This window comes from Pongo abelii, chromosome 1 (genome assembly GCF_028885655.2).
Source record: "Pongo abelii isolate AG06213 chromosome 1, NHGRI_mPonAbe1-v2.0_pri, whole genome shotgun sequence".
In the NCBI taxonomy this organism is placed as follows: Eukaryota; Metazoa; Chordata; class Mammalia; order Primates; family Hominidae; genus Pongo; species Pongo abelii.
The window spans coordinates 132,784,863-132,806,243 of record NC_071985.2 but is presented as its reverse complement, the minus strand read 5'-3'; the positions used below and the strand labels follow the sequence as shown (position 1 = coordinate 132,806,243).

Here is a 21,381-nt window from a genome sequence, read left to right as displayed (position 1 = left end):
TCCTATCAGAGGCTTGGGGAAATTTAGACCCAGTCCTTGCTACACCATAACATGATGAAAATTTTCTTTACCACTGAACATACCACATTCAATTTTATTTTTAGTTTCCTTAAAGTTAACTGGTATGGCATTTCAAAAGTGGCAAATATATCAGCAGAACTGACAATAATCCACACTAGAAAAAAGAAAGCTTCTGTCTCTCAGAAGACCGGGTTATCAGGTAACACGTCGCCAGGCTTCTTCCAAAAAGCCCATTCTCTCCTAGGCCAGAGGGCCACTGATATGGAACCCCAACTGTTTTCAGTCTCAAATGAAGTAAGCACCTTTCATAAAGACCACTTTCCAGGTAGCTAAGTGTACATAGTGTGGGAGATCATCATAACAGCTAGAGCTCACAAAAAGTACACCAAAATTATGTACCAGACAACACTGGTGAAAGAAAAACAGCATTAGTTACAAGATGATGTAAAACTAATAAAGAACTGGGCATTAAAGTTAAGAATACATTTGAAATAAAATCTCTACTCATGGCTACTGAGGAAATGCTAAGATTCTAGAAAAATCTAAACCACTTATGCACAAAGCTAGAAAATAAAGAGGTATGGCAGGCATAAGGAATAACATGCAAGAAGTATAATATATCATCTCTACCCTGGAAAATTAGTAATTTAGGCACCTGCTCTGCCTCTGAATGCCTTGTTCTTAAGCAGCTTCTATTTAAGTACTTCCTGAAATTCACCCAGGATGCTACTTAAAAAACCAAAGGTACTACTAATACTACTAGGTCCTTGAATGTGTTCAGGGAAAGCTATGGCACACAGAAAACAGATGCTATATTTCAGTGTTTTTTGACATGGGGTCTCGCTCTGTCGCCCAGTCTGGGTTGCAGTGGCACCCTCACAGCTCACTGCAGCCTCAACCTCCCAGGCTCAAGTGATCCTTCCACCTCAGCCTCTCAAGTAGCTGGAACTACAGGAGTGTGCCACCACATTCAGCTAATTTGTGTATTTTTTTGTAGAGAAGGGATTTCACCATGTTGCCTACACTGGTTTCAAACTCCTGGCTCAAGCAATCTGCCTACTTCAGTCTCCCAAAGCGCTGGGATTACAGGTATGAGGCACTGCCCTTGGCACAGATGCTGTATTTCTTAGTCCTCTGTTCCAGTGGCCCCCAACCTCTTTGGCACTAGAAGCCAGTTTTGTAGAAGACAATTTTTCCAAGAATTGGGGAGTGAAGGATGGTTTCAGAATGAAACTTCCACCTCAGATCAGCCATTAGATTCTCATAAGAAGCATACAGCTGAGATCCCTTGCATGTACAGTTCACAATAGGGTTTGCACTCCTATGAGACTCTAATGCCACCACTGATCTGACAGGAGGTGGATCGTAGGAGGTAACACTGGCTTCCCTGCCTGCCACTCACCTCCTGCTGTGCAGCCTGGCTCCTAACAGGCCATAGACCGTACCAGTAAGTGGCCAGGGGGTTGGGGACCCCTGCTCTATTCTATATCCTTAGTTCTGTTAATGACTCACACTTTTGAAGGTTATATAAGACTGATACTCTAAATGCCTCTCTTCAAAACGTAAAGTAAAAGATTCACACATATCTCCCTGCAGTACTTTGGTTTATTGTTTTTACATTTACACCATGAAATGCCAATTCTATAAGGCAGCAGTGTGTGTGTGTGTGTGTGTGTGTGTGTGTGTGTGTGTGTGTGTATGACCAACAGCAATAAAAAATATTGTTATATATATGTAAATATATATATATATATATAAAATATGCAACTTCTAAGTGCACTGGGCAAATCTAAGGAGACTGTCACCCTAACCCCCAATTTTTCACGTATGTTTTAGAAATATATGGTATAGGCCGGGCACAGTGGTTCAAGCCTGTAATCTCAGCACTTTGGGAGGCCGAGGTGGGCAGATCACAAGGTCAAGAGATCGAGACCATCCTGGCCAACATGGTGAAACCCCGTCTCTACTAAAAATACAAAAATTAGCTGGGCGTGGTGGTGCACACCTGTAGTCCCAGCTACTCAGGAGGCTGAGGCAGGAGAATTGTTTGAACCCGGGAGGCAAGTGAGCTGAGATCGTGCCACTGCACTCCAGCCTGGTGACAGAGCAAGACTCCATCTCAAAAAAAATAAAAATAAAAAAATATATATATAGTACAATTATCCTTCAGTTGTTGTCTCAGTAGATTCCACCACCCTTGATTTCCAACAGTTACAAAATAGCCCAAAATTTAAAAGCAAAATAAATGCAATAAAATATGTCACATTCTTAAAGAACAAAACTAATTATCTACAATGTACCGAAATGATATTTCAAAAAAGAACTAAATACCAACCTTTCTGTGAACTGGATTAGAAACTGATTGTAGTTCAATGCTCATTCTTATACTTACTCTCCTGTATTAAAAGACATACCCAACCATCAGAAACATTCACATGAAATGAGTTATCACTATCATTTGTATTAACTAAAGTTTTCAGTCTTAAGCGACAAGACTTTCCACAGGTGTTCTCTAACTTATGAACAGAAGTTTGAAAAGCACACTGGATTCGAAGCTTAATTTCTTTTTGTTCTACTAGTGAGTAATCTAGCAGTGTTTAACCTAAAACTAAATTTTTCTCACCTGCAAAATGGGGACATCGTGAGGATTAAATGAAATAAACACTGCGGAGTGTCTAGCACTAGCCTGATATATGACTTTGCTGCCCTGATTGTAAAATAACATCTATTGAAAGACAAACCATCAATTTAGTAACTTTTCAACTGTAAAATGGGGATGTTTTGAGGATTAAATGAGGTAACAACCTCGTATACCCTTACTGCCCTGATTCTAAAATAACATCTAGAAAGACAAACCACCAATTTAGTAACAACTTTTCACACTAAAAAATTACCATGTCATGTAATCAAACTGATTTATGAGAGACTGATTCCATTTTAAAAACTCAGTATGTGGCCCGTCACAGTGGCTCACACCTGTAATCCTGGCACTTTGGGTGGCTGAAGCAGGCAGATCACTTGAGGTCAAGAGTTGAAGACCAGCCTGTTAACACGGCAAAACCTCATCTCTACAAAAAATACAAAAACAAGCCAGGCGTGGTGGCACCCACCTGTAGTCCCAGCTATTTGGGAGGCTGAGGTGGGAGAAATGCTGGAACCTGGTAGGCAGAGGCTGCAGTGAGCCAATACTGCACCACTGCACACCAGCCTGGGTAACAGAGTGAGACCCTGTCTCAAAAAAAAAAAAATAAATAAAATAAAATAAAAACTTAATATGTGAAGTAATATTAGAATGCTTTGAATGTTTAAAATCAAGGAAATAACATAGTCCCTACATTTATTCATACAAAATCGTATTTTCACATCCACGAATTAAATCTGCTTAATATATTCTTTATGTAATAAAACCACAGAAGTACTATCAACAAGTTTATTACACCTATTTTATCCTTGAGTAAAGTAACTTTAAGCCCTGAGAGGGAGAGACCAGTGTTCCACATCCCATGCTGTATCTTAGAGAATCCAGAATTGGACAGAGGTATATAAGTGTAAGTGCTCATAAACATTAATCAAATAGAGCACAAATGCTTATATAATTCAGAAAATAAAGGGAGAAATTAGTAAAAAAAATACCTATGCACAAGTACTTCTCAAACTATTCTGCCAGAATTAAATAACAATGGCCTTTCTTTGATGTGCAGGTAGAAAAAAGTAAACTAACAAATAGAATTTGTTCAATTTTAAGTTTTTCTTCTAAGGACTTCTTTTAAACCTTTTCCACACTGTTGCTTATCTACTACACAAGTAAAAAGTATAAACAGCAATTGAGTATTGATAGAAAAACTTGGAAACAGTTGATCAAGGCTAGATTCAACTGTTCAGATTTTTTAATGCTGACTTGTAATTTTATATGGGTTTAAAATGTGTCATTTTAGTTAAGTTTCTTGTTGAACATATGATTGGATGCTAAATCTCCGTTTGTACAGTAAGGTTAAATGTTACCTCATAACTTGTATCTGTTTTCTGAAAAGGAACAAGAAGCACTGGTTTACACCAGAGAGAGGAAGAATTATTTTCAAAACAAGAGAATACACTGTTCCTATTTTTCTAGTATCTAAAGCAATGTATGTGAAACAGATTAGAGTGTTACTCCAATTCCATTTAAGCTTTCCTGAGCTGGGCACAGTGCCTCCCACCTGTAGTGCTCGCTACTTCAGAGGCTGAGGCAGGAGGATAGCTTGAGCCCAGGGGTTCAAGTCCAGTCTGGGCAACACAGCAATATTAAGCTTTCTTGGCGGGGGCGGGGGGGGGGGAACGGGGGACTCAGTTTCCTAACTTGTAAGATAAGTGGATTCAACTGAAGGTCTGTGAAAACCTTTTTAGCTCTATATCATTATGTTTGGTTTTCATCTTCTGAAGTTTTCTCTAGTATAAATGCCATAGTGGTATGATACTGCAGTTGGTATTTAACTTTTTATGGTGCTTTACAGTTTTATTTATTTTAATTATTTATTCATTTATTTTTTTGAGACAGAGTCTCTCTCTGTCACCCAGGCTGGAGTGCAATGGTGTGATCTCGGCTCACTGCAACCTCCGCCTCCCAGGCTCAAACGATTCTCCTGCCTCGGCCTCCTGAGTAGCTGAGTTTACAGGGGCACAACACCACACCTGGCTAATTTTCGTATTTTTAGTAGAGATGGGGTTTCGCCATGTTGGCCAGGCTGGTCTCAAACTCCTGACCTCAAGTGATCTGCCCACCTCAGCCTCCCAAAGTGATGGCAGTACAGGCGTGGGCCACTGCACCTAGACAGTGCTTTATGGTTTTAAAAGTCCTGTCATACTTCATACATTTGCAAAAAGTACAAGAAGAATCCACTTATCAAAGTGTTCTTTACATAATCCTGGAAGAGTTATATTACTATGGCAATTTACCAGTCATATTAATGATATTGTTGCATATATTCCAAATGCCTATATACATTAGATGTTGAAAGAAAAAACGGAAGGCCTGTGAGTTAAATGAATTCCCCATGCTTAGTTAAAAAAATCCCTAGAAATATGCTGTAGAAAAATACAAGCTTTCAGAGGATATGCTAACTAAAATCACAAACCTTATTTTTTCCCTTATAATGGTTAATGTCATAAGAGCAATATAAAACAATAAAAACTCAATAAAATGTTATTTCTCATCTCAATAGATGTCATACTCAATAGATGTCTAATACTAATGACATTAGATTTAGCTGAGTTCTTTTAAATAAAAAGTATGCTAAACATCAGGTTTGCTTTAGCACAACTGGATTCTAGGCCATCTCTGACACCCAGTAGCTGTGCTCTTAAACTATCAATCAAACAAATAAAAGGTACTTTAAGCCAGGTATTGTGCCAGGTGCTAGGGATACAAACAGAAATAAACATGGTCCAGGGGCCTGGCGCAGTGGCTCACATCCGTAATCCCAGCACTTTGGGAGGCTGAGGTGGGAGGATCACCTGAGGCCAAGAGTTCAAGACCAGCATGGGCAACATAGCAAAATCCTATCTCTACAAAAAATTTATAAAATGAGCCAGGCATGGTGGTGCATGCCTGTAGTTTCAGCTACTCTGGAGGCTGAAGCAGGAGGAGAGCTTAAGCCCAAGAGTTTGAGATTACAGTTAGCCATGATTATGCCACAACACTCTAGCCTGGGCAACAGAGTGACAGCCTCTCTCTAAAAAAAAAAAAAAGAAAAATAATTTTTGGACATAGGATGACAGAAACAAAACAAAACAAAAAACCATGGTCTTTGTCCTCAAACTGAGATGAGATTAATGACTTTTTGCTAGATTGGCTTCTGATTGTATTTTAGGGCTCCATGAGAGGGGAGGGAAGGGTTACCAATACTACTGAGTACCCGCCAGGTATTCTACACATATCATCTTATTTAACAATAATCTTGATAAGTAAATATTATCTATTTTACAAAAGAAGAACTTAAGGCCCAAATAATGGTTTAAGGTCACATTACAGAGCCCAAATGAAAACTCAGATCTTTCACCTACACCACACTATCTATTAACTGAATAATGGCAATTCATTTCAACTTAGGCAACTTTGAAGGGTCCTTATAGTGAAAGGATTTAAGACACACCTGAAAGTTATGAAAGAAAAAAGCACCTGAGGCACAAGGAACAGCAGGGGTAATAGTACAGAATGAGTATCAGGTACATTCAGAAGGTAACAAGAATGCTTGTATGACTTTTATATTGGAGAGATAAGCTTAGGAAACAAAACTGAAAAGGCAGATTAGTGTCAAATCATGGGCTCCAAAATTTTACATAATTTTCCGCCAGATGAAGTTCCCTGATCATTACCACTGTCCTCAACTGAATTTCCTTTTTCTCTGACTTTAGTGTACTTATATTACTTTATGCATTTGTCACACATTAATACCTAAAATTTAGTGAACATTTATTATGCTCTAGTCACTGTTGTAAGCAGTTCATATGTAATAATTCATTCCATTCTCATAATACCATGAAGTAGGTACTGTTATTACCATCAACTTAAAGATGAGACACAGAGAAGGAAATTGTACAAAATCTGTCAATAAGTGGCAGAACTGGGACTTAAACCCAGGCAATCTGGCTCCAGAGCCTGAACTCCTAATCTGTGCTATGGTGCCTGTCCAAGGAATATCTTTTTATTTCCCCTATTAAAATGTGAGTTCCTTGAGGGACAGAATGAAAACAGGTTTTTGTTGGCTTTTGTTGTTGTTGGGGATGGGGAGGGAGGTGCGTATTTACATCCTCCACACTTAGGACAGTTCCTGAGACACAGCAGACATTTGCCAGTATTTGTTGAGCTGAACTGGCCTCAAATACTCAACCAAGGCATCTGGGCTGGGCGTGGTGGCTTACGCCTATAATCCCCGTATTTTGGGAGGCTGGGGTGAGAGGATCACTTGAGCCCAGGCGTTCAAGACCAGCCTGGGCAATACAGGGAGACCCCGTCTCTATTAAATTAAATTAAAAACAAAAAAAAAAGCCAGGAGTGGTGGTATGCACCTGTAATGGCAGCTACTCAGGAGGCTAAGGTGGGGGGAACCCTTGGGCCCAGGAGGTCAAGGCTGCAGTGAGCTGTAATCGTGCTACTATACTCCAGTCTGGGCAACAGAGTGAGACTCTGTCTAGAAAAAAAAAAAAAAAAAAAAAAAGAGAGAGAGAGAGAAAGAGAGAGAGTGTGGGTTGTTCTTCCTATAGGTCAAGGATCACCAAATTATTCTGTAAAGGGCCAGATAGCAAATATTTTAGGCTTTGCAGGCCATAAGGTCTCTGTCACAATTACTCATCTCTGCCCTTTCTGTGCAAAAGCAGCTACAATATGTAAACAAATGAGCATGGCTGTGTTCCAAGAAAAGTTTATTTACGAAAACAGTGAGCCATCTGGCCCCTGTGCTCCAGTTTGCTGACCCCTATTATACAGATAATAGGAATATATTAAAGGTTTCTAAGCAGAGAAATTGAGTTTTAAGATTAACTGTGATGGCAATGTAACCAGAAAGAGACCATCTAGGAGTTTCCATATTGAAACCAAAGTCATGGCCTCCTTTATCTTTCTATAATCATTCTAAAACAGTGTTGTCCAATGGAGATACAATGTAAGCCACAAATGTGAGCCAGGTATGTAATTTTAATTTTTTTCTTTTTCTTTTTCAGAGACAAGATCTCGCTCTGTCATCCAGGCTGGAGTACAGTGGCACAATCATAGCTCACTGTAACCTCAAGCTTAGGCTCAAGCAATCCTCCCGTCTTGGCCTCCTAAAGTGCTGGGACTACAGGTGTAAGCCACCATACCTAGCCTACTTTTAAATTTTCTAGAAGTCACATTTTAAAAAGACTTTTAAAAGCAGGTGAAATTAATTTTTTTTTTTTTTTTTGAGACAGAGTCTCGCTCTGTTGCCCAGGCCGGAGTGCAGTGGCACGATCTCGGCTCACTGCAAACTCCGCCTCCCAGGTTCACACCATTCTCCTGCCTCAGCCTCCCAAGTAGCTGGGACTACAGGCGCCCGCCACCACGCCCGGCTAATTTTTTGTATTTTTAGTAGAGATGGGGTTTCACCGTGTTAGCCAGGATGGTCTCGATCTCCTGACCTCGTGATCCACCCGCCTCGGCCTCCCAAAGTGCTGGGATTACAGGCGTGAGCCACCGCGCCCGGCCCGTGAAATTAATTTTAATAATACATTGTATTTAACCCAATATACCCAAAAATATTGCCATTTGACACATAATATAAAGATTGAGATATTTTACATTCTTTTTTCATAGTAAGTCTTAAAAATCCAACGTGCATTTTCATACGTAAAGCACAACAATTGAGATAAGCCCCATTTCAAATGTCTAATAACCACATGTGGCTAGTGGCTACCATACTGGACAGCATTAAAAGAATGATCAACTAAACCTACAGATCTCCATATGCAGCTGCTGGTTTTGGGACCATCTCCTTGACCGGCTTGCCATTGATTTTTGACCGAATTCTGAACTATATATACTACAGTTTGACATTACTGGCAACTCAATAAGGCAATGTCTTCATTTTTTATGTTACGTTTGTACACCACTTAGTTTTCACATACGATTTCACACCTGATCCTCATTACAAACACGTGAATACGCATGTTATATCAGTTTTACAAATGAGGAAAGAACGTTCAGAGAAAAAAAGAGACAACCATTGAGTGTTAGAACTGAGAAAAAAATTTAAGTCTCCTGACCTCTGGTCAAATCTATTTACGCCCCAATAATACCACCTCCTTAATCAAAGTTGCACTTCTCTGTACGACTGGTCTTTATTTCCTCCAGTGATTGTAAACTCCATGAAGAAAAGGACTGTTTTTCCTGACCACTGTATTCCCAGTGCCCAGTAAGGTGTTTTACAAGGAGACAATATTTATTGAATGAATTAATGACGTATCTGCTTTTCTCATTTTTAGTCGGTTAAATGTAATTTACTTTTTTAAAGCAACTGATGTGAAGAGCCAAAGGACGCCACCAAATTGGTAGGTTTTTAAAAGTTGAACTTTACTGCCAACATACTTCAAAAGAGAACGGGGGCGAAAGGCTCGGAGCCAAGGCCTGAGTTCTAGTGCTGACCCTGCCGTGAACTGGCTGTGAGCCCTCACGTAAATTTTTTTTAACTTCTCTGGGCCAGAGTTCTTATCTGTCAAAAGGGAAGGCAGGGCTATAATCTTCACGATTCCGTTCATAGATAGGGTTTTTGACATTAACTTGATGTGAGCCGGCTTCCTAACTCCTCACACCCTTCCTCCAGTCCCCTCTGCAACGGCCGACTTGGTGAGAGAGGTAACCACCGGGCCCTCTGGGTTCCCTATCCGCTTCCTAGGGGGGCCGACTCGACACCTAGGTGCAAGGCGGATCCCACTGGCTAGAACCGCCATCTTTCCCCATTGGCCTGACCCCAACCGCCACCCGCGGGCACTGGATGACGCGGACCTTACCTCTCCTCGCAGTCTTTGCATTTCACCTGCAACGGGACTAGTTGGTGGAACAGAACTTGGCTCATGTTTGCTCGCTGCCCCGGCTGGTGTGCGGAAAAGCCCAACAGGCCCGTCCCTCGGAACTAGCCTAAGAGACGTCCAGGTCCTGATAGAGTTTGAGTTTGGCGCTCGGCTTCTGCGGAGGAGGCGGGGAGGGAGAAACGAGGGAAAGACGGAAGAGACTTGGCCCTCGCTAGCCACCATCGGATTCTTCCGGTTCTGCGGAGGATAAGGGGAAGACGGTTGTGGTAGTTCCGGGCATTAACCTGTGTGGCAGGGGCTGAGGCAGCCATGTTTGTTAAGGGAAGGAGACCCGAAGGAAGCTTCTAACTTTTCTTCTGGTTGCCGGATGCTGGACATCGAATCGAGCCCTGAATTATGGCGACCTCCGCGGCGTCGCCGCACGCGCCCGGTTTTTCAGCTGAGGGTAGATGCGGTTACTACGTGGAAAAGAAGAAACGGTTCTGCAGGATGGTGGTGGCCGCAGGGAAAAGATTTTGTGGTGAACACGCTGGAGCCGCGGAGGTGTGGTATCGCCCTACTCTCTCAAGAGTCGGAAATAAGTATCCTGGTCCTGTCGGTGCTGGAACCCGGCCCCTCCCCTCTTTGACAGGTTTCTGCTTGTGTCCCCTGGATTCTCCAGCTTTCACTTTAATAAACCCAGTTTTGCCCTCCTTGCGGAGCGATTATGAGTTCTAGTGATGAGAAATTTGTAAGTAAAGCGCCAGCAGTGACCCATTTATCTTGATCTATTTATCTCTATCTTAACTCATAGTAATGATAGGTTTTAATTTTTACCCCAAGCTACCGCTCCGTCTTCCTGCTGGAAAGTGGTGGTTTAGAAAAAGTAGTGATTGAAGTCCCGAAGGTTTCACTAGTTGTGTTCTAATTGTTATTTCATGAAAGAGAAGTACTTCTCGTGAATGCGGTTGGAAGAAACTTTCTTTTAAAAATTTAGACTTGAGGCCCGGCGCGGTGGCTCACGCCTGTAATCCCAGCACTTTGGGAGGCCGAGGCGGGCGGATCACTTGAGGTCAGGAGCTCGAGACCAACCTGGCCAACATGATGAAACCCTCTCTCTACTAAAAATAAGAAAATCAGCCGGGCGTAGTGGTGCACGCCTGTAACCCCAGCTACTCGGTAGGCCGAGGCAGGAGAATCGCTTGAACCCAGGAGGTGGAGGTGGCAATAAGCCAGGATCACACCACTGCATTCCAGCCTGGGTGACAGCCAGACTGAATCTCAAAAAAGAAAAAAAAAATTTTTTCGACTTACAGTTTTTAAGAATGCAACTTTGCTGGAATGGGAAGGAAAGATTTTTAAATATATACGAATTGACCTTTTACAATTGAGCACAAAGCATACAATTTTGTTTGATAATAGTTATGCATATAAATGTACTATCAAACACTTTATATTTGTATATATGTATATTATTTTAGGATATATATGAGATGGGAAAATAAAAACCAGAGGAGCAAAATGCTGATAGGAAGAGAGCATGTCTTTATAGTTCCACAGAACTATAAAGAATAAACCAAAGCAATCAGCATCTGATTTCATGCTTCTGAATGTTCAGTATTATTTGCGTTATTTTATTTCTTAAGGAATTTATTCTTCTAGACAATATCCAGTGCAGATCAGTCCCCTGACACCCTTCATCTGCCACTCTCCATCGTAGTTGTAGTCTACTTCCTATTTTGTTTTGACTGGCATTTACCAAAAGTGAAGCATACTGAAACAAGGACATTCTTGTTTTGGAATATGGGAGACGTGACTTGTTGTGGGAACTCTGAATTATGCCCATAGTGTATTGACTGGTTTTGAGGGGACTGGCAAATATCCCTTGTTGAAGAATGAGAGTTACGATAGGAGAAGGATTTAGACTCCACCTTATCCAGATATATGGAAGGTGAATACAAATAGTGATGATAGTAGAATATGAATAAATCCTTACAAGCTGATTAGTATTCCTAGAGAGGAGCGACATGTTGTCATTAGACCCTTGAAGAGAGACCGCAAAACATCAAGTGGAAACGCTTTTCAGGACTGCTATCTCATTTTAAATTGTGGCTATCCTCCTGAATCTGTAATTAATGATGTAACTGGATATTGTGTTTCCATCTTTTTTTTTAAGTGTCATATATAGCTGTGATGACACCACTCATTTTTATCCAGTGGTTCTCGACTGGGACTGATTTTGCCTCCAGTGGACACTTGGCAAAATGAAGACATTTTGGTTGGCAAACTGAGGAGTATCACTGACATCTAATGGATGGAGACCAGAAATGCTGCTAAACCTCCTACAAATCACGGGACAGCCGCCTGCACTCACCCCCTCAAAAGAATTACCAGCCCAAAATGTCAATAGTGCCAAGATTGAGAATTCCTGTTTCTAAATTCAACTAATAAATTTTAAATGTGCTTTTTTTTTCCTATGCTACAGTTAGGCTCTGGGGGTTAGAATAGTCTTTTACATGGAGGTTAGGATTTAAAGTCAGCAAAAAGGAAGAAATAATATACAGTATTTTCTTTTTCTTCTATTGAATATATAGTATTTTCCAAAAAAAAATGAAAATTTCTTAGCTTTCCCATGAAATTCAGTGTGAATAGCTTCATGGACATGCTGAGAGGCACATTCGAACAGAAATAAATTTTTAAAAGAATAATAATAGCAGACACTTAGTCACCACTTACTCTATGTACAGCACTGTACTAGGCAGTTTTTTTTTTTTTAAACTATTAGCTCAATTTGTTCAAACCTTAGAAGGTAAGACATATTTTTGTTCTCATCTTTCAGATGAGGCAGTAAGCCTACCTACCTAAGGTCATAGGGATCATAGCTGGTAGATAGAGCTGGGTATCATACCTAGGCAGTCTGGCTGGCCTGTGTTCTTAACTGTTATACAACCCCTATTTATACAGATTCATGTGGAATATTGGGTAGAATTGCCAACATTATCAATTTTCCTTTCTTTTTTCCCAGTTCATATAGTCATGTGCCACATAATGACATTTCAGTCAACAACAGACCACATATATGATGGTGGTCCCATAAGGTTATAATACTCTATTTTTACTGTACCTTTTCTATGTTTAGATATGTTTAGATACACAAATACATTGTGTTACAATCGCCTACAGTATTTAGTATGGTAACATGCTGTACAGGTTTACATCCTAGTAGCAATAGGCTATACTATATAGGCTAGATGTACAGTAGGCTATACTATCTAGGTTTGTGTTACTATACTGTATGATGTTCTCCCAATGACAAAATCACCTAAAGATACATTTCTCAGAATGTATTCCCAGTTATTAAGTGATGTAACTTAGGAATGAGTAGGATGTAACTGATACTAAAAAGTTGCAAAGCCAGTAAAATATGGCACATCCAAATGGTTAAAATGCCATGTTCCATTGTTTCTAAGAAACTTTATTTTTACATTTTAACATTCTAAAATCAGGATACATCTTAAAATCCATATGTCAATGGGCAGCATTTTCCAAAAAATGATAAGTATATGAGGCGATACATGTTAATTAGCTTGATTTAGCCATTCCACAATGTATACATATTTGAAAACATTATGTTGTATTAAAACCATACATAAATAATAGTGTATATTATTTTTGTTGCTATAAAAATCACAATTACTTTTGCACCAACCTAATATGTGATAAATATATACAACTATTTGTCAATTAACATGAAATAGGTAGCATTTTTTTCTTTCTTGGTTGTGCATAAAATAGTCATACATATAATAGTTGATACTATCTTAGATTTCAGACACCATATGTAGGCCTTCTCTATACCCTGTTTGGAGCTATAGACCCTTGTTTGTCCAAAGCAGTATTTGTTCATATACATTTAAGCCAGCTACACTGGAGAGTTTTTGTTAAACCCTTGGGACCTGATTTTGCCAACTTTTCATTATGTCCCTGTAAGGTTTCCTTACCTTGTTTTGAGATTACAGAGACACTGCAGTTATATCTGGTATCTGTAAGCAATAAACTTGATATTTTATTTAAATAAATGTATCTCTTAATTTATTAGGAAGAAGATGCTCGGAAAAGAATCCTGTGTCCTTTAGATCCAAAACAGTAAGTGTGGATCAGATATGGATATTTTTTTTGTGCTGGAAACAGTAATTGGCACAAATCTCATTTGAAATAATTTTCTCTTTAAATTTAGCACAGTATATGAAGATCAACTAGCAAAGCATTTGAAAAAATGTAACTCAAGAGAGAAACCAAAACCTGTAAGTGTTTGATCAGTAAAATTGAATGGTGAAATGTGGTATGTAATGCCTTGGTAGATGCTGCACATGGAATGTACTTGTTTCATAGCTGAGGAACCCAAGCTCAGGAATTATAATTTTTTTTTTTAAAGAGATAGGGTCTCACTCTGTCACTCAGGCTGGAGTGCAGTGGTGTGATCATAGCTCACTGCAGCCTTGAACTCCTGGACTCAAGCAATCCTCTCACCTCCACCTCATGACTAGCTGGGACTATAGGCAGACGACACCACACCTGGCTTATTTTTTTATTTTTTGTAGAGATGGGGTTCTCGCTGTTTTGCCCAGGCTGGTCTCGAACTGCTGGTGTCAAGCAATACTCCTGCCTCAGCCTCCCAAAGTGCTAGGATTATAGGCGTGAGCCACCAAATCCAGCCAGGAAATACAAATATTTTTAAATTGGGTAGTAGGCAAACCTGCCTGACTTTTGTTCCATAAGTAGACATTTATTATGCTGTACAATAAGGGCTGCCATGCGATCCAGCAGGTGACACCATTTCTGTCTTCCAAGGGTGCTTGGTATACAAGCTCCCTTGAAAAGGTAGTCTGGGAAAAAAGATAATCAGTGCCTCTACTTCTAAGACTCATAGAAAATCGAGACTTATGGGAGGATGTCTTGCAATAGCACCATTCAGTTACTTTTGACAACAAAATACTCCCATTCATTTTCAAATGCCTCCCAATTGAGAACCACCAGGCCAGATGGCATAAGTTTAGAAAGTATTTTTACATTAAGACGGTGTAGAAGAAAAATGGTGACCCTCACCACCACCACCTACTTAGGACGTAGCCCTTTTAATAGAAAGAGAGAACATTGGCTTTGTTTGCAAATATCTTCCTTACCTAAGTTCCAGGTTTCAGTTAAAGCAAGCAAGTGCAATATGTGTTCAGAGAAAAGTTTGAGAGAATAGATAAATTTATTAAAAATGGAAACCCTTGGGTGAGTTTCATTGCATACCAACACACAGTGGCAAGGAAATGGAGAAAAGCAGTGGAATGATGAGACAAAGAAAGAAATGCAAAGCAGTATTTATCTGATTCACTATGTAGAGTAGGACACTTGGAACCCAGGTAAAGGCATATCATTATTCTGCTTTACGTTGGGAAACTGGTGAACAATTTTTTAAAATATTGTATACTAAATAAAAGTTAGTTGGTTATAAATTTCTCCAATATAAATAGTTTTCACATTTAAAAATCTAATCTACAACATAAGTTACCTGGAGCACTCTTGGCAACCATTTTGAACTAAGAGTACACCAAATTCTAATACTTGACAGCTAGTTTTCTATTAATAGTTTTTTTCAGTTATCCAGTAAAACATTGTAATTCCTGCAGTCTTCACTCATTCCACTCAATCACCAGTTTCCATTGCAAGCAACACACATTCTGTCCATATAGGTAAAGCTAGCAACACAAAATCAGGATGTTACCTTTCTGCCTCCGTGTAACAAAAGTCCATTTACTACACATAACATAATGTCCCCAAGAGTTATTTTCACTTTTGAAACAGGATTTGTAGAAACAGTACTTTTTCATTCATCTAGATCCACACCGTTCAGTATGGCAGCCACTAGTCACATATGTCTATTTAAATTTGAATTAAAACTAAATAAAATTACAAATCTAGTTTCTTAGTCACACTAGTCATATTTCAGTGGTTACCATATTGACCAGAGCAGATGTAGAACATTTCCATCATTGTAGAAAGTTCTGTTGGACAATGGTAATACAGATCCTTACCTAGAATCTGTATTTCTGAAGCCAGACTAGAAAGATTTCATTATGTGTGTTTGTTTGTTTATTTTAGAGACAGGGTCTCCCTATATTGCCCAGGCTGGTCTCAAATTCCTGGGTTCAAGGGATCCTTCTGCCTTGGCCTCCCAAAGTGCTAGGATTACAGGCCTGAGCCACTATGCCTGGCCTTATTACATTAATTTAAATAACTAGTGTGACAGGACATTTACATTTTCAAGTTTTAATTAATATTTTAAAATAGAAGAAATCAGACTTATTGTTATAATATCTATGTCTTATCTGTTTTTGGTCATGCTGCATGTCTGATAAGCAGCATTGTGTAGTTAGTACTTTGCTGTTTTTACTTTAGCACTATAAGACAAAATTATTACAGTTCTCAGTGTATGCTGTCAGTAGTCTAGGCTGTAGAACTTTTAATAAGTTTTACAAATGAATTTCTTTAAACTGTAAGTGCTTATTCAGATAATCACCTCACTAGAATATAAGATCCACGAACACATATTTTTGTCACTTTTGTTATCTGCTGTGGTGGAGTACCCAATACCTAAAGCAAACTAGGGCCTAGAGTAAGTATTCAATAGTGATTTCATGAAGAAATGAATGGAGGAAGGGAGGATGGCAGGTACAGAGCAGGGGATAAAGGGAAGAATCAGTATTTTAGTTTAATTTTTGTGAGCTTTACATTATTAACAGTTTTTTTATGGTTTTGTTTTGTTTTTGTTAAGGATTTCTATATTCAAGATATTAATGCAGGCTTAAGGGATGAAACAGAAATACCTGAACAATTAGTAAGTACATTGACTTAATATTTAATTTTAAAAGGTATTTATAAGCTCTCTTCATGATGCGAATAAGCCATGTTCTAATTTTTGTCTCAAGTAAATCTGTTTTTAATTTAGAATGCATTTTCCTGTAGACTTAATATTGTTAGTGATGGTTAGTTCCTAGACCCAGACTAGCTCATGCCCCATAACAAAAGAAGCTACAATATGGCCCTGAATCCCCTTTGATTCTTGAACCCTTCTGAGCCTAGACTTGTTCTTGACCTTGAGGAAGTTAGGAAAATTAAAGTAGCACAGCAAAGACGGAGTAGAAGTTTAGCAGTTGGACAATTCTGATGGCAGCTTAGGGAAAAGGCTTGATAGAGAGAAAGCCTAAGCTGTCATGGGATTTGCCCAATTGGTAAACCTCTACTCAGTCTCTGTTAATGCTACTTTAAAGCAATTTTTGGCTACATTATTTAGTTTTATTTTTGTATATAGGTTCCAATTTCTTCTCTGTCTGAAGAGCAGTTGGAAAAGTTAATTAAGAAATTGAGAAAAGCAAGTGAAGGTAAGACTGCCTAAAGTTGCAAGTTCAGTTATTTTAGAGTAATTAGGTGGTATATGAGTTGATACCATTCTGGTTTAAAATATGTTACTACTATTGTTCAGAATCCTACAATTACATGTTTGGCTGCTTAAGCTGTTGTGCTTATATTTGGCACAGGTTTGAATTCTACACTTAAAGATCATATTATGTCCCATCCAGCATTACACGATGCACTTAATGACCCTAAAAATGGTGATTCTGCAACCAAGCACCTGAAACAGCAGGTATGTTTAGGCTGTAGTAACTACTAAACATGGCTTTTGTTCATTTGTTATAACTGTTTTAAATGTAATTATTAATAAGATTTTATTTTGTTTACCTTTTCAGGGTGCCAAATATTTTCATTTCAAAAAATATATAGAAACATATATAAAAAATTGAGGGCATGGATATGATTCTGAGTACCGTATATTAAATATTTAAAAGCAAGAGAGAAAAATTTTAAGTCAAATACAAATTATCAATGTAAACATACTGCCTTATGTAGAAATTACCTTGCTGTTTTCCCATTTGAACCAAATGTGTTTACTCTAGTTTATAAAATAATCTTGTGAAGTTTGCAGGCTTCTATTTTAGGTAACATTGAAAATTTAAAGTTACTTGGTCCAAGAAGATGCTTTGTTGAGTTTGGAGCGGGAAAGGGAAAATTATCTCATTGGGTTGATACTGCCTTAAAAGATGCTGAAAAAGTTCACTTCATCCTAGTGGAAAAGGTGACCACAAGATTCAAGGTAAGTGAAACCATTGCTCTATATTAGTAACCAAACTTGTTTTCATTTTTTGTATTCAGGAAAAAAGTGATAGAAACGTTTCTTAAAAGAAAGGAAAGGAATTTTATCTGTTTGTTGTAGCTTTTTATTAGTTGTAATTGTATTGATAACTCAAACTGAAGGTGAATTTTTTAATCTAAGTTTTGATAGTCCGTTGATCTGAATTCTTAGAATTATTTGCAGAGACAGAAAAATATATAGAAAGAACCAAGCTCAAGCTAGGAGTTAAAAGTCTTGGGTTCTATTCCTGTCTTTGCCACTTGCCCTTCATTCATTAAACAATTTTTGAGCATACTGCCAGGCCCCACCCAGGCTGAAGTACAGTGGCAGGATCCTGGCTCACTGCAGCCTTGACCTCCTGGGCTCATATAATCCTTCCATTTCAGCCTTATGAGTAGCTGGGACTACAGTCCCACGCCACCATGCCCAGGTAATTTTAAAAAATTTTTTGTGGAGACAGGGTCTCACTTTGTTGCCCAGGCTGGTCTCAAACTCCTGGGCTTAAGCCATCCTCCAACCTTACCCTTCCAAATTGCTGGAATTACAAACGTGAGCCACTGTGCCCAGCCACTTTATTACTAATATTTAGAAAAGAGACCCAGGCAAATACATAAATGATTGTAGTAAAGTGTTAAAATATGAGAAAGGTCTGCACAGAGTACAGCATGGTTTCAAAGAAGGGAGTGACAAGTTTTATTGCAGGGAAGAGATGGAGAATGACTATGTAGAAAAGGTGATGCTTGAACTAAATCTTGACAGGTGAATTGGTGTTTGTTAGAGAGTTTGCGAAGCATTCTAGGAAGCAAGAACAGTGTAACCAAATACCTGAAATAACAGGAAAACATGGAAACATTCCTGTATAATGGGAGTACATGGTGCAAAGTAGAGTTCAGCAATGATGGGACTGGAGAGGATGGCTAGTCTATAGAAGGTCTCATATTTTATGCTAAGGAAGGAGCTTGACTATGCTGCTGTCTGGTGGGGATACAATAGAAAAAAGATTTAGTTCTTGGCTTTGAAGAAGCTTATGTCTAGTGGAGTAGACATATAAATATTTGTGTTCAGTATGCTAAGTGTGTTTTGATAGTGGTAAGTACCCAATCCTATGGGAGCATGAAGATAGAGCACCAACCTCAGTCTAGTGTGGGTCATAGGAGTTTTTGTAGAAGTGACAGTTGAGATGAGATTGAAATAATATGTAAGAGTTGGTAAAGTAGAAGGAAATTTTTCAAAGTTTATCCTGGCAGCACCATTAAAACTATATTAGAAGAGTCTGATACTTAAAGTAGAGAGATTAAAAATAAAGATAATTTTTGTCCAACAATCCAAGTAAGAAAGAGGCCAGAGCTAAAGCTATTGCATTGGAATGCAGAGGAGGGCAAGAGTATGAGAAACAGTAAGATGTTGGAAGCCACAATAGTTGGTGATTTATTAGTAATTGAATATGAGAGATGAGTAATTTTCGGGAGGATTTTTACGGCTTAGGTGACTAAGTGGTGTTCTTTCCTGAGATAAGGAATAAAGGAGGCACAAGAGGAGGGATGGTTTTGGAGACAGAAATAATGAGTTCAGTTCTGAATGTGCCCAGTTTGCTGGTGAAGTAGAGCTTTCTAGTTCACAATTGAGTATCTGATGCCCATTGGAGAGGCCTGAGCCACAAATGTAGATCAGCAGGTCGTGGGCACATAGGTATAGATTAGAATGGTTGTGATCTTCCAGGAGAGCAAGAAGAGGAGCGAACCAAAAATAGTATACCAGGAGTGACAAAGATAAAGGAGCTAGTAGACAATCTTAGATAAATCACTTAAGATCTGCGAACTTCAGTTCCTTTGTCGGTGAACTGGGAATTTTTAGGGTTAAAGGAAATAATGTCTATGTAATAATTGATACACATTTTCAAATCTTTTTTTAAAAGTGTGATATTTTGAAGTTCTCATCAAAGAATGTACAATCTTAATTTTTAAATATATTCTGTTGCTCTGAATTTTGAAAACCAATAAAAATCTTTTTATTTTCATAAAGCTTTTTTAAACGTAAGAAGTGATTATTACAATAATGTTCTGTTTGTGCAGGTGGATGGAAAACACAGAAAGAAAAATTCAGTGTTTGAAAGACTTCAAATTGATATTCAACACTTGTGTTTGAGTAAGTTGTGTAACTTTCCATTGGTCTACAAATAAATCATAACTGTTTTAAACTCTGAGGTTGCTTAGAAATCCAATCATGCAGAACGGTGCTTCAGGGAAAACAGTCAAATCAATCCATTGTTAATATAGAATGTTTTATATAATGTTTAAATAGATATAAATTGAATCAAGGTTGAGAATTTTTAAAATTTTCAGTATCAAATGGAAATGAAGTGTTATATTAGGGAAGAGTTTAAAAGTTTTATAATATGTACTTATGTTGTTTCTTTGTCCTGTTTAAATTAATTTTGAGTCTGTTCAAACTATAAACTAGCCTTCTGCCTGCAGTTAACATGACTTTACCTAAACCATGAAAGAAAATGAGATATTTCTCTGCCTAGCTAATGTGTAGAAGATACTTCCTAGAATTTTAAATTGTACAAAAGAAAAGAAGTCATCACTGTGGAATTCATATTCCATACACAAAACACACACAGACACACACACACACACAAACTCCTCAATCAACCTCTGTAGTGCCCTTTTTATACCTTTTCTATTTTTCAGATTATCCAAAGAAAATAATGCAAACGTATCTTTGCAACCTCTTCCATTCACTAATTTTAATCTAGCCATGAAAAGCAACCCAGCATTTGTATAGAAATCAGTGTATTTAAAATTATTTAGCTGAATATATTAACTTTCTGATGTTATGAACCCTAAACAAATTCTTATGTTATATGTTGGGTTCCATAAAGTGATAATTTTTTGTTTGAGTCTCTTTCAGGCTAAAATTCAGAGACTCTAATTAGTTATTTCTTTTGGAAGGCCACATTAATATGTACTTTATTTCACTAGACAGTTAATTGTCATTTCCATTTCAGACAAGATTCCTGTGCTAAGAGAAGGAAAACTACCTGTAGTAGGAATTGGAAAGCATCTGTGTGGTATGGCAACAGGTATGTAAACATACTGATAATGTTTACATTAATGCATTAAGGTTTGGCCTAACCTGGCCCCAACCATTTCAGTGGTCTCTTTTGAATAGCTATCTTATGTTTACAACTCAATAATCTTTATAGAGCACTGGCCCTGTGCTTTATTAGATGCATAGCTTTCCTATTTATCTGCTCATTTTGGCCATTTTGCAGGATGAATTAAGAGTTTTGTATGTAAATACTGCATCACATTAGACCTTAAAGTTCTTTGGGTTAAATTTCAACCAGAAAAGGAAAATAAGACCATTTATGGAAACTGTATGATTCCACCCAGAAGCTACTGATTTTTTTAGAGTAGTTGCTTAGGAAGAACTCAGAAACTTCTTCTACTAAAAGACTATTGTGTTTCAGGATTCTGGGGAAAAAGAAAAAAATAAATGTTAGACCAAAAAAAAAAATCTAAGATGTCTTGTCTTAGCACTTTGATCCATCAGGTCTAGCATGGTAAAGTGGAAACAGCATGTGCTTTAGAATCAGATAGTCTAGCCTTCAGCTCTGT

General features: G+C 38.3%; 2 protein-coding genes across 9 annotated transcripts in view; one reads left to right on the top strand and one right to left on the bottom strand.

Annotated features, from left to right (window-relative positions):
* The window catches only part of SASS6 (SAS-6 centriolar assembly protein), a 63,171-nt gene extending 53,487 nt beyond the window's left edge, over positions 1-9,684 (bottom strand). For all 3 annotated transcript variants that reach the window (XM_024248138.3, XM_002810559.5, XM_054530755.1), the window contains exons 1-2: positions 9,520-9,684; positions 2,357-2,417 (exon numbers count right to left, since the gene is read on the bottom strand). In XM_024248138.3, coding sequence (XP_024103906.2) covers positions 2,357-2,417; positions 9,520-9,584 — 126 coding nt within the window. In that variant the 5' untranslated portion in view covers positions 9,585-9,684. The remainder of the gene's footprint in view (positions 1-2,356; positions 2,418-9,519) is intronic.
* Positions 9,685-9,834: 150 nt separating this feature from the next.
* TRMT13 (tRNA methyltransferase 13 homolog) overlaps positions 9,835-21,381 on the top strand; it is a 17,354-nt gene continuing 5,807 nt past the window's right edge. For 4 of the 6 annotated variants that reach the window (XM_054530782.2, XM_002810558.5, XM_054530778.2 and 1 more), the window contains exons 1-9: positions 9,937-10,083; positions 13,619-13,665; positions 13,757-13,823; positions 16,343-16,405; positions 16,880-16,949; positions 17,106-17,212; positions 17,552-17,719; positions 19,831-19,903; positions 20,769-20,843. In XM_054530782.2, the coding sequence (XP_054386757.1) occupies positions 9,937-10,083; positions 13,619-13,665; positions 13,757-13,823; positions 16,343-16,405; positions 16,880-16,949; positions 17,106-17,212; positions 17,552-17,719; positions 19,831-19,903; positions 20,769-20,843 (817 nt within the window). Of the gene's footprint in view, positions 10,271-13,618; positions 13,666-13,756; positions 13,824-16,342; positions 16,406-16,879; positions 16,950-17,105; positions 17,213-17,551; positions 17,720-19,830; positions 19,904-20,768; positions 20,844-21,381 lie in introns of all 6 variants that reach the window. The other 2 variants (XM_009247391.4, XM_063718377.1) reach the window with 2 other exon arrangements.